Source organism: Bufo bufo, chromosome 8 (genome assembly GCF_905171765.1).
Source record: "Bufo bufo chromosome 8, aBufBuf1.1, whole genome shotgun sequence".
In the NCBI taxonomy this organism is placed as follows: domain Eukaryota; kingdom Metazoa; phylum Chordata; class Amphibia; order Anura; family Bufonidae; genus Bufo; species Bufo bufo.
In genome coordinates, this window is record NC_053396.1 from 21,655,639 (window position 1) to 21,668,992 (window position 13,354).

At 46.6% G+C, this 13,354-nt stretch overlaps 1 protein-coding gene across 7 annotated transcripts in view; it reads right to left on the reverse strand.

The window, feature by feature from the left end:
* The window catches only part of IKBKG (inhibitor of nuclear factor kappa B kinase regulatory subunit gamma), a 33,072-nt gene that overhangs the window by 4,167 nt on the left and 15,551 nt on the right, over positions 1 to 13,354 (reverse strand). For 5 of the 7 annotated variants that reach the window (XM_040442030.1, XM_040442027.1, XM_040442028.1 and 2 more), the window contains exons 4-14: positions 13,124 to 13,237; positions 9,656 to 9,748; positions 9,508 to 9,569; positions 9,378 to 9,431; positions 8,475 to 8,577; positions 7,007 to 7,125; positions 6,736 to 6,876; positions 3,777 to 3,873; positions 3,547 to 3,696; positions 3,144 to 3,277; positions 3,011 to 3,069 (exon numbers count right to left, since the gene is read on the reverse strand). In XM_040442030.1, coding sequence (XP_040297964.1) covers positions 3,011 to 3,069; positions 3,144 to 3,277; positions 3,547 to 3,696; positions 3,777 to 3,873; positions 6,736 to 6,876; positions 7,007 to 7,125; positions 8,475 to 8,577; positions 9,378 to 9,431; positions 9,508 to 9,569; positions 9,656 to 9,748; positions 13,124 to 13,237 — 1,126 coding nt within the window. The remainder of the gene's footprint in view (positions 1 to 3,010; positions 3,070 to 3,143; positions 3,278 to 3,546; positions 3,697 to 3,776; positions 3,874 to 6,735; positions 6,877 to 7,006; positions 7,126 to 8,474; positions 8,578 to 9,377; positions 9,432 to 9,507; positions 9,570 to 9,655; positions 9,749 to 13,123; positions 13,238 to 13,354) is intronic. The other 2 variants (XM_040442032.1, XM_040442033.1) reach the window with 2 other exon arrangements.

Consider the following 13,354-nt stretch of genomic DNA (forward strand, 5'->3'; position numbering starts at 1 on the left):
ATTGTTACGGGATGCCGGCTGAATGATTTCAGCCGAAATCCTGTTCCGATTAACCCCTGGGGCGCCGGAATACCGATTTCAAGTTAGGACGTACCGGTACGCCCTGAGCCCTTAAGGACTCGGGAAATAGGGCGTACCGATACGCCCTGCGTCCTTAAGGGGTTAAGGAAAACTGGCTTAGCTGCCCATAGTAACCAACTGGATTGCTTTGGAAAACAAAAGTATTAGATCGGTTGTTATGGGCAACTAAGCCAGTTTTCCTTTTCACCACTTTTGCGCACTTTACTCTCATCTTCGGCAGTCCTATAGAGATGAATTGAGTGGCAACTGCAGCTCCCTTTATCCCCTCATAGTTAAAGGCTATGGAAAACCTCTTGGTGGCAATTTTTATGATTGAGTTCTACTCATTTTGGGTGAAAAAATTTCTTCAAATGGTATTTAAACAATTTTTAAGCAGTTTATCTACTTTTTTTTTGTACTGATGACCCATCATGAGTATCTGATTGATGGGGGTCCGACGCCTGGGACCCCTGCCGATGAGCTGTATTGAGAAGGCAGGAGCAGCTTACCAAGCACAGTGCTGTACATTGTATAGTGGCTATGCATCATGCTTAGCCCCATTCACTTGGACTGAGCTGCTCCTGGGCCATGTGACCCATAAACGTGTCCTCAATCTGCCTAGAAAAAGCAGAGAGAAGGCCACGGCCCTCAGGAGCGCTACTGCCTTCTCTAACAGCTGATGGGCGGGGGTCCTAGACGTTGGAAAAACCCCTCTTTTGTCTCTCTTGCTTTCAGTTTGACACTGAGCCGTCAGGGTTGCTGCTCTGCTGGCTGGATAGCCCTTTTCTCTGCACTCCTGACAGCTGCTAAACACTCTTAGTAAAACTTAGTAAAACTTTAGGCCTTATTCACACAGTCCGTGATTGTGAGCTTAGACCAGGAGTTGAGTCTAGAGAGAGAAAATATATCTGCAACTGCTCTGTGTAGACCTGTCCCTGGTTTTGGCTCTAAACCACTGACTTAGGCCCTTAGTCACATCTGTGATTGACAGCTATCTCTGTACACACAGAGGGAAGACTGGCGATCACTGATGGGACCTCCTCCTGGACCTCAATCACTGATAGGCCTGCCTCCATGACATTAAAGCCCAGAATGAGCAGGAATTTAAATGAATAAATTACAAGTTATACAGAATCTATTCCCACAGAACTGTATATCAATCTGCCCTGTAATCTTCAGCTCAGATTCCCTTTAACCCTGTAGAGCAGTGTTCCTCAACTCCAGTCTTCGGGGTCCACCTGCCGGTCAGGATTTCCTTAGGATGGAGCAGGTGATATTGTGATTGTATCAGGATTTACCACAGGTATTCATTCTGTGGGATATTCTCAAGTCATGACCAGTAGGTGGGCCCCGAGGACCACTGCTGTAGAACGTAACAAATTAAAAAATAGTTTTAGCCAAAAATTTTAAAAATGCAACCATTAAAAAAAATCGCTTGCCTATGTACAAAATGCAATGTTTTTTCTTTTTCTTTTTTTTAAATAAAGTGGGTGCCTTACATTATATACTGCAATACTTAAAGGGCTTCTGTCACTCCACTAAACTTTTTTTTTTTTGTCTCCTTAAAATCCTTATGCTGCGATTTCTCAATATATAGGGCTTTTACTCAGTTTGGTTCAGTAGTTATATAAAAACAAACTGACTTTTATAATATGCAAATTACCTCTCTAGCAGCAAGTAGGGCGGCTACTTGCTGGTAGCAGCCGCATCCTCCATTCATAATGACGCCCCCTCCTCATGTTGATTGACAGGACCAGCCAATGCGCTCGTCTTCTGACTGGCCCTGTCTGCGTTTTAAATCTCACGCCGGTCTTCAGTTGGCGCAGGCGCACTGAGTGGAGGCCACTCCATCCTCAGTGCGCCTGCGCTGATGACGTCACATGTACACCCGGCGCAGGCGCACTGAGGATGGAGCGGCCGAGCGAGCGTCCTCCACTCAGTGTGCCTGCGCCAACTGAAGACCGGCGTGAGATTTAAAACGCAGACAGGGCCAGTCAGAGAACGAGCGCGTCCGCTGGCCCTGTCAATCAACATGAGGATGCGGCTGCTAGCAGCAGGTAGCCGCCCTACCTGCTGCTAGAGAGGTAATTTGCATAGTATAAAAGTCAGTTTGTTTTTATATAACTACTGAACCAAACTGAGTAAAAGCCCTATATATTGAGAAATCGCAGCATAAGGATTTTAAGGAGATAAAAAATAAATAAATTAGTTTAGTGGAGTGACGAAGCCCTTTAGTATATAATGCTTGTCATAGTATAATGCACAGAAACGTGTTTTTCCGTTACGGAAACCATTCATTTCAATGGGTTCGCAAAAAGATGGAATGTACTTCGTATGCATTCCGTTTTTTCTGTTCAAAGATAGAACATGTCCTATTATTGCCTGCAAATCATGTTCCGTGGCTCCATTCAATGGGGCTGTAAAAAAGAACAGAATGCATTCATATGTCTTCCGTATCTTTTTTTTTTTTTTTTGGAGGAACCATCTATTGAAAATTTTATGCCCAGTCCAATTTTTTTAATGAAATTACTGTATACGCCATGCTTCGTTTCTGTGCTGCAAAAAAATGGACCACAAAACACTGAAAAAGCCATACAGTTGTGTGTGAGAGGCATCCTACTCTGGCCGGACCTATCAGGGATTCATATGGCAAACCTGCCTTTGGTTGCCATTGCAACTCAACACCCAGCAATTACAAATGGGGTGATGGGAGACCCCCCTTCCTCCATCTAAGCAATCACTCTGCACCACCTGGGATCAGTCTCCTCCAATCCCAGCTGTTGCGCCAATCTGTAATCTAAAACTGGCACCTGCTGATGGTGTGGGCATAGTTCTTATGCTATACACTACTGGGCGCTACCTCCATACTTCCTGTGCTGTACATGCAAGCAATTCTGCGCTAACTGGTTAAGTGACGACGTATCGTATTAAGCACAGGAGGACTACTCACCGGGCATGCTTTGCCGTAAAGTGTCAGAATGTCTGTTCCTCATCTCATCAATCCTCGCCCTATAAAAAACAAAGTGTTACCAGATGACTATTCTTACACAGAACCCCAATGAATAACCGGGACTCAGACGGACCTGGCCCCCTCAGATTCATTCCTCAACCTTTCTCGCAGGACTTCTTCTAACTGTTCCTGTAGCTTCTGTTTCTCTGCATGAAGTCGCGCCCGCTCTTCGCGTTCTGTAAGAAAGTCCGTTCGAAATATGTCGGCCTGAGTAGAAAGAAAAATCAACATCAGATGAGTGCCTAAGATTAAAGCGAATTCACATGACTGAGCTTGGTCCGGGATTAACTAGGGCTGCGTGTCAGCTGGACCGACCACTGCTCCCCTATCTGATTGGGTCTCCATTGTACTGTGCTCACATGATGTCAGCACAACAGACCCGCTATCAGCTAGGAACGGCCTGTCATAAATTACTGTGTTTCCTGGACCAAGTGTGGTCATGTGAGTAAGCTCTTACCTTGTTAGCAATGACTTACCTGAGCCTTAAGTACACCGACTGTTTCCTTCAGACCTTTCTGCTCATCTGTCTCAACCTTCAGCTTATCTATAAGATCTTGCTTGGCTACAAGAGCTTCTTCTGCTTCCTGCAGCTGTTGCTTCAAGTCCTGAATCTGAACTTCCAAGCTCTAAATGCGACAAACCAGAAAGTCCGTAAAACCGAAGCGATGGCATCTAAAAAGATGGCGGCGCGTCTGCTTCTACTCACGGTAATCCGTTTCTCATGATGGAGGGTGCCCTTGATGTGGGAATCATATTCTTGAAATAACTTGTGATATGCAGACTGGAGCTGTGCCAGCTTCCTCCTAGAAAAAGAGTAGGTTTTGTGAGACATTTCTTGGCAAACACTGGGCTTGGCTGTATTCAGAACTTCCATAAAAGTGAATGGATGTTTATTTCAGAAGTAGTGCCACCCCAGCCAACAGGCAGCCTCTGGTATTACACCTCAAGGCAGTGGACAACAGACCGATCAGCTGAGGTCCTTGTGAGAGACTGTAGACCAGGGATGCCCAACCTGCGGAACTCCAGCTGTTGCAAAACTACAACTCCTAACATGCCTGACCAGCCTACAGCAGGGCATGGTGGGAGCTGTGGTTTTACAACAGCTGGAGTGGCTGCAGGTTGAGCATCAAATGTAGGTAACCATACTGCTAGGGACTGTGTTGGTACACACGGATTCTGCTCAAGTAGCCATCTAGTCACATAGCAATGAGGTATATTAGTGTCAAATCAGGTGTTCGTAAAACGGTACCCTTCCCTCATCCATGTCTGTGCAAATTAAAGCTCTTTCCAGTAGACTTGTGCTGAAGAACCCATAAGGTCCCATCTGCAAGCAGGAGGTCAGTGAAGAAGAAAAATCCATCGAAATACCCAGAATGTAGAATTAGGTGTATACATATATACTGGAGCACGTCCACCTTCAATGTGTCCGACACCATTGTGAATGACTGTATAATGTACCAGTTGTGTAACTGCCTCATCGGTCACAGCTCTGGCTGTGGTAATGCCACTCGCCATGGCACAGCGACTGATGGGTAGGACATTGCGCCGGATCCAGTGCGATTTTGTGTTGCGTTTTTAAGCAGGGATGCCCAACCTGCGGCCCTCCAGCTGTTGCAAAACTACAACTCCCAGCATGCCTGGACAGCCTACAGTTATTAAGGCATGATGGGAGTTGTAGTTTTGCAACAGCTGGAGGGCCGCAGGTTGAGCATGCCTGGTTTAAAGGAATAAACGAGGATGAGAATTCAGTAGCTGTAAAATAACCTGGGGAACAACTTAATTTTTTTTCCCATCCCCTCAGTATCGGGTCAGAAAGGCAATGAATGTAGTCGCAGCCCAGTCCTCAACAGAAGAAAGTACTGCAGGTGGAGCAGCAGGAGATCCAGGAACCATCACACGCAGAAAAGGAGCAGAATCCCCTGGAAGAACAGGAGGGCTACATGTAGAGCAGGTCTCGCTCATTCCTGGATTTAGCAGAAAGGGGTTTTCTGGGAGTGCAACATTGATGACCTCTCCTGAGGATAGGTCTTCAATATGTGAGTGGTGGGGGTCCGACTCCTGCCACCCCCGACGATCAGCTGTTTAAAGAGGCTGGAGCACCACAGCGCAATACATTCTACAGTGGCTTTGCATGCTATTGCAGCCCAGGACCCATCCATCTGAATGAGACTGAGCTGCACCTAAGCAAGGTGACCGACGAGCATGACGTCACTGGCCTAGGAAGAAGCCGGAGCAGTCGGCAGGAAGCGCAGAGAGTCGGACCCTCACGGTTTAGATACTTATGACGAAAGGTTTTACTACTGGAAAACTCCTTTAAAATACTGAACCATGTTGTATATGAGAGTACATGTAAAAGATGTTGATGCTCTGTATTTGCATTTCAGGAGCTTGTCAGTGGTTCTGTTAATAGTATTAAATAGGGGCCAGTGAGAGCAGGACAACGACCGTATCCGTGTTTTGTGAACCGCAAAACGGACACGGTAGTGTGAATATGAACATTTAACATTCGCTGAGAAGTGCTCTCTGCTGTGACAGCTGTAGCATCAAAACAGGAGACAACTACAAGCGGTCACTCGGGGGACGGGTAGAGTAAGGGTACAGCAACATGGTGACATGTTGCACAACATTTTTTCTACATTGTCAATGGTGTCGCAATGTGACACGACAGTTGCAAAAAAATCCAGGAAAATAAAAAGTTGTGATCCGGACCCCTTATCTGCAGTACTGCTCATCTTTTACTGCAGATAATAGTCCAAGATCCCTTTAAGGCCCAAAACTATATACCAAATATATGGCAAAAGTTTTACAATTTTACCAAACACCTACTGATCTAACCTATGTATTGCAAAGGGTTAAATTAGCAGCATAAACTGACATATGGCAAATTACCAAATTCGCGCCGCAGGTCAACTGTGCGCATACGATATTACCATATTTTTCAGGCTACAAGACACAATCCCCCCCCCCCCCCACCTACCAAAACTGAGGGTGGAAAAATGGCAGCCCTTCTTGTAGTCCACTTCCAATATGGAAGCAGTCATTAGTATTCAGGAGGCGTGGGGAGCGCTGGCAGTACTCGCCGCTCCCTGGTCTTCCGGGCCCTGACTGCCGTACATTGTGCGCACTATGACCGGATGCTGTGCGATGCCGGGCCAGAAGAAGACCAGGGAGTGGCGAGTCCTGGATCTGCAGAGTGCCAGCGACATCCGGAGTGAGTGAGGTAACATAGTTCTGCCTGTTATCCTGAAATTTTTTATTTTTTTTTGTCTGATCTGAGGTCTAATGAAAAATATTTTTCTCCTCTAAATCCTAGGTCTGCCTTGTAGTACCGAAAATACAATATTATTTTTTTCTTCCATTCTGGGTCAATTTCTTAATTAAAAGGGTTGCATAAAATCAGAAAAACATGGCGGTCCCCCCCCCCCCCCCCCCCTCCAAAAAAAATAAAATAGCACCACTCCTAAAGCTCAGGCCCATTCGTTTGAACAGGGTTAGGCTGCAATATAACATTCAGGCTATGGCCAGGAGTGTCATGAGAGCCATGTTTTTCTAATCACCTGCAGCCCCTTTAAATCACCCCTACAGTCTCATCCAGACTTGTGAGAGGAGTCTGCTCCTTGCCCCGGTGCCTCCGCCATGAAGAAGTAGAGCGCGCGCAGACTTACATCTCTTCTCTGCCGTTCTGTCTCTCCATTTTCAGTGCCGCTTCCAGGTTCTGCACCTGCAGTCTGTGCTGGTCCAGCTGTAGAACCTGCTGCTTCATCTGAGCCTCCCATTCCCGCTGCTGCTCCTGCGCACTCCGCAAGCTGAAAAACGAGAGGCAGAGGGTGACGAGACGCCTTCCTACATAACGCTATGTCCCAAGACATTTGCAGGCTCTTTAACCAGGTGGCTTCATTTTCTGACCCGAGTCCCACATCCTTGTAAGTTCCTTACCTCTCCTCAACCTTTCTTCTCTCCTGCGTAGAAATCTCCAGGCTCCTTTGGCTCTCGTGTAGCTCTCCCAGAAGGGACGTTACTTGAGCTTTTACGGACATCTTCTCCTCGGCCAGTAACTAACAGGTAAAGTGAATACGAATAAGAACATATATTCAGCCCCTAAACTCCAACAAGCTGCATCTGCCTTGAAGGAGAATTAGGGGGCCAGGCTAGTACTTAGAAGTCTTGGTCTTGCTCTTCCAACCAATGTCGGACATTTCTAGCCTTGTGACATGTCGCATTGTCTTACTGGAAGATCCCATCCGCCCCAGGTAAGACAATCAGCATGTAGGGGTGTACGTGATCTGCAAGGTTGGATTCATATTAAAATGAGTGCCTTCCACAGAGATGAGTGGCCCAGAAAATGCCACAAAAACCTTCCCCAGCCCATAACGCTGCCACCACCAGCCTGTGTTCTTCCAGCAATGGCTGCGGGGGGTTTGTTCTCGGATGTTTCTCTCCTGACACGCCAATGTCCACCCGTTCCATGAAGCAAAAAACGTGACTCATCAGAGAAGACAACCCTCTACCAATCAGCGGAGGTCCAATTCTGATACTGGCGTGAAAATTGTAGTGTCTTCTGCCGATGCAGTTTCCTTAGCAGAAGTGCAGAGACCGTCTGTCTGCTCCGGAGCCCTATAGGGTTCACTGAATGGTTGTGTTAGGCTACATGCACACGACCGTATGTGTTTTTTTGGTCCTCAAATTGCGGATCCGCAAAAAAAAAAACGGATACCATCCGTTTTTTTTTTTTGGCGGATCCATTGTAACAATGCCTAAAACGGACAAGAATAGGACATGTTCTATTTTTTTCGCGGGGCTACGGAACGGACATGGTGTGCTGTCCGCATTTTTTGCGGATCCATTGAAATAAATGGGTCTGCATCCTATCCGCCAAAAAAACAAAAAAAAAAAAACGTAACGGAAACAAACAACGTTCATGTGCATGTAGCCTTAGACACATGTCTGGTGGCCCCATGTTGGCGGTGAGCTACTTCCCTGCAGTGTGTCGGTTCACCCTCACGTGGTGCTCCACAGTTTCCACGTCACTTATTCACAATGGTGCCATTTGTCCACTCACCGGACACTTTCACCACATCAGCGCATGAACAGTTTAAAATACTGACTTAGTTCGAAAGCCAACAATCATCCATTTTTACAACTCTGATCGCCCCTTTTACCCATGACACTTACACGGCCTTGAAGCAGACACCTAGAATCCTCTACCGTCTTCCCTCCCCCATAAGAAAACATGTCGCTTGACTGCAGTCCCGCTCCAGCCCGGTTGTCTGCTCCAAGGCCGTACAACCGATTTAACGTTCATGGGGTGCGGGCGATGGAGGACAGTGTCAGTCCTCTGCATCATGGATTCACAGGATCGTACCCGCACACGGATTACTGCAAGTTGTAGGCTATTGATTTGCACCTGCAATTTCCGCTGCGCTTCCTCCCCCTGCTCCGTCAAGTGATGTGTCAGACGTGAAACCTCCTCTCTCAGCTCTTCCATCTGTTCTTGAAGATGAATATTCCTACAACAAAAGGAATTATGTTCAGCTTCTTGAGAAAAGTTGTAGTGAATTCTCTGTGTTTTGACAACTCCCACCATCCTCCAGCAGGCCTGTGCCAACCATGAACACCTTAGCGGGGCTGTCTCCCTTCAGCAAGTTGATGCAAGGCACTTACTAATGTATTGCGATTGTTTATATTGCTTCCTGGATTCATTTTTCTATCACATTATACACTGCTCGTTCCCAAGGTTACGACCACCCTGCAATCCATCAGTGGTGGTCGTGCTTGCACACTACAGGGGAAAAAAAAAACACTAGCCTATGTGCACTCCAACGTTCCCGGCCACGCTTTTTCCCTATAGTGTGCAAGCACGACCACCACTGATGGATTGCAGGGTGGTCGTAACCATGGAAACGAGCAGTGTATAATGTGTATAAAATGAATCCAGACAGCAAAAGGAGGCAATATGGACAATCACAATACATTAGTAAGTGTCTTGTATTAACGTTCTCTACATGATGAATGCCACTTGCTGAAGTGAGAGGACCCCTTTAACTGGCGTTATCATAATGGAGTCTGCATAGGAACTGAACTCCCTCTGCTGGTCAGCCTGCGTCACTATACTTCTGGCCAATGCTGACCAACTGATGGATTAAAGGGGTTGTTACATGGCGGCTTTCTTCCACAAACAGTGCCACACTTGTCTGTGGGTTGTGTCCGTTTTAGGAAGCAGCCATGTTATCCTAATCCTGGACAACCCCTTTAATTTCCTATAAAGACCCCCAGGTGGCTTGTTAAAGATGCTAAAGGAGACACTCACCGTCTCTGTGCCTCCCGCAGCTTCTCCTGGAGATCTTGCTCAGCCCTTGAATTTCTGAAATAGACAGACTGTGAGTAAGGTGCAACGTGAGATGACCAAGGTATAAACCTACCCGCCAGTGGACACTTACCTGCCCCCTGCTCCCTGCAGGACGTCTACTTTTGCTGCCAGGTTCCTGACTTCAGGCTCCTCCTGGAACAATAAGACACAAGTCATCAGACTGAGGGTGGAGGGGGGATTGAGATGGCGGCCAGCAAGTGCAATTACGAATCCCTCACCCGCATTCTGACCCCATTTGTAGCTGCAGAATCAAAGTTCCGATGTCGCTCGTTTTCCAGTTTCAAGTTCGCTTCCATCAACCTTTGCAAGTCCTTTGTGGTATCGTCCAGCAGACGGAAAACGCCGCCAGAAAGATCACGGAAAAGAGAAGAAAAGAGCAAACGAAGTAGAGTTCAAAAACTAGATCGAATTAAGCAGGACTTCTGGCATCTAAGAGGATGCGGAAGGCAGAATCATGACTGAGGGGAAAATAAGAAACAGCGCCACCCTTGTCCATAGGCTGTGTCGGGTATTGCATTCACTTTAAAGGAGCCGCTCTGGAATGCTAGACACAACCAATGAGTGATGCCAAGCAGACCACTATTCTAATTTCATACTGTCTCTTTAAGACACCTCACACAATGACTGGACACTTTGCATTTACTTCTTCTAAATGGTAAAGGATCTGTCCCCTCTCCTGAGGTCTGTTTTAGTACGTACATGCACTGGCCATGGAACATAAATTCTGTATAGTAATGTCCCTCAGTTATCCCCCCTGGAAGTGGATCATTTGACAACTGGGCATCGCCATTCTGCTTGTCAATACGGCATGTCTGACACCGATTGGACAGTGTCAAGTAAACAAAGGGGCATTCTGGTTAGAGTAAGGGTCAATTCACACGTCCGTAAGCGTTTTGCGGAAAATTGCAGATCCGCAAAACACAGACACCTGCAATGTGCGGAAAGCACATCACAGACACTATAATAGAAAATGCCTTTTCTGGTCCGCAATTGTGGACAAGAATAGGGCATGTTCTATTTTTTTTTTTCAGGAACGGAATTACGGATCCCGAAAATGCGGATGCGCATCCGTTCCAGCCCCATTGAAAGTGATCGGGTCCGCAAATTGTGGAACGAATGCGGACCCAAATTACGGATGTGTAAATGGACCCTAAGTTATCCCCTATCCTATGAAATCGGTAAGGGTCCTACTGGCTATGAGAACAGGGCCCCCGAACCCCCCTGAAATGAACGGAGTGGTCAGTCTGGCATGCGTGCGGCCGCTCCATTCATTTCTATGGGAGTTCTGGAAAAAGGCGAGTACAACGCTGGGCTATTCCCGGAATTCCGAGCAGCCGCACGCATGCCCCCGTTTATTTCAGAGGGGGTATGGGGCTTCCCCCATTCTCGTGATTGCTGGGGTCCCAGCGGTAGGACCCCCACCAATATAATCTCCACAGGATAACTTACAACAATCGGAATACCCCTTTAACAGATTATACATTTACAAGAGGAGTATCATAGGAACAGGACAATGCAGAATTTAATTAGAAGTATTTACTTAAAGGGAATCCGTCACCAGCGACCTCCCTATCTGTCTGCATAGACATGTAGCTGTGCTTCACCTGATTAAAACGCTGTTTTTCCTTTGTTGATCTGGGGCTCCGTTCCTGAGTTATGATGCTTTTTCTTAATATTCAAATTAGGCCTTTGGTGCAATGAGGGCGTCACCATTGCTCTTGTTGCACCCAAGCTCTGCTCCTTTCTGTGGCCAGCCCATCCCTCGCTGCTCTGACAGTACCTGGGCCCTCTCAATCAAAGCAGCAAGGCATACATGGCGGGTGCCGGCTGTATAATACAGATGACCAGGAACAGCGATAATGCCAATCCTGGTCATTTAACCCCTCAGATGTCGCTGTCAATAGTGAACACGGCATCTGTGGGATTAGACCAAGGGAGGGGGCTCCAAGAGAAGCCCCCCATGGTGAAATAGTGGGGCTCCGAGTGGTTGCTATGACGGTCTGGAGCCTTGAGAAGCTTTCCAGCACTGTCAAAGCAGACTACTTGTGAAGCTGTGTTTGAGGCATAGCTTAGCAGGCAGCCTGTCCGAATCCCATAGTCTGCAATAGTATTCTATCAGAGGATCGCATGTACGAGTCTGCTAAGGGGACTAAAAATTACAGAAAAAAAAATAAATAATAATATAATATATTAAAAATTTAGCACCCCTTTTTCCAATTTTACATATAAAAATAAATAATAAATAAGCATAACGGTGAACGCCCTAATGGAAAAAAAAAATGCACAATTTGCTATTTTATTGCTCACCTCCCCCCCACCCCAAACAAAAAGAGATCAAAAAGTTGTATGTACCCCAAAATGGCAAAGAATAATAAACCCTCATACAGCTCTTTAGAGGGACAGTAAAAAGTTATGGGTCAGAAAATGTTTTTTTTTTTTGTTTGTTTTTTTAAATAAGTAACACATAGCAAAAACTATACAAATTTGTTATCGCCGTAATTGTAGTGACCCGTCGAATAAGGACGTCATGTGTTTTTAGTGCACAGTGAACACCGTAATATCAAAACCCAAAAAACCTTGGCGGAATTTTTATTTTTTTTTACCCGTTTTTCAATACAAGATAAATGGTGCAATTAAAGAAAAATACTACTTGCCTCGCAAAAAAAAAAAAAAAAAGTTGCAGCTTTTGGAAGGTAGAAAGGAAAGAACAAAAAAAAAAACGCAAAAGCAAGATTTGTCCCTGCCCTTAAAGGGATTTTCCAGGATTTTAATATTGATGAGCTATCCTCAGGATCGGCGGGGGTCCGACACCCGGGATCCCTGCTGATCAGCTGTTTGAAAAGAGGACGGCGGGCTGTGCCAGTGCTGCCTTCCCTTTATGGTTTACCTTCCCGCCGTCGACATCACAGCGGTGAGCAGGCGAAATTACAAGAAGCCGACCCATAGAAGTGAATGGAACGGCCTGTAATTACACCTGCTCGCTGCTGCGATGTCGACGGCGGGCAGGTAAACAATGACGGAAAGGCTGCGCTGGCACAGACCGCGGCCTTCTCTTTAACCAGCTGTTTGGCGGGGGGGGGGGGGGGGGAGGGGGGCTGCGCCGGGTGTCGGACCGCCACTGATCTGATATTGATGACCTATCCTGAGGATAGCTCATCAATATTAAAATCCCGGAAAATCCCTTTAAGGGGGTTATAAGCCGATCGTTCCAAAAGTCAGACCACCACCTATCGGATACCCCGAGGACAGGCCATCAGTATCCTCAACTTGGAAAACCCCTTTAAGGGTGCATTCGCATCACCGTTTTGTTTCCAGTTCTTCTGATCCGTCAAAAGAACAGAAAAATAAAAACAAAAAACGGATCAGTTTTTTTGGAGCATTAGTTATGATCATGAACATCAGTTTGCATCGTTTTCGTCATTTCCGTTAGTCCTTGCAGGACTTTTTCTCCCGTCTAAAATAATGGATCTCTGACAGAACTGATGCTCCAAAAAAAGACGGATCGGTTATTTTTAATGGTAACTGATGCTCAAAATAATTGATCCGTTTTTTTTTGTTTTTTTTCTGTTCTTCTGATGCTTTAGAAGAACGGAAAACAAAGCGGTGATGTGAACACGCCCTAAACAGACATGTCGGGACAGCTGTGTAATGACAGATGTGTGACGGACACGAGGACTTGGTCTCACCTGCTCAGCTCGGGGTGGCCCCACGTGATTTCGTGCCGTCTCTCTCAGTGTTTCGCACATACTCTGGGTCAGAGTCTCACAGGAGGACATAGAGCTCCCGGGGCTGCTGTTAGCCTAATGACACACAGCAGAGCAGTCAGGCCGGGGGCCAAGCCGAGGAGCGAGGCAGAGGAGAGAGCGGAGCAGACAGAGCCCAGAAGGAAACAATGGGGGCCCCGCCTCACTTATCCA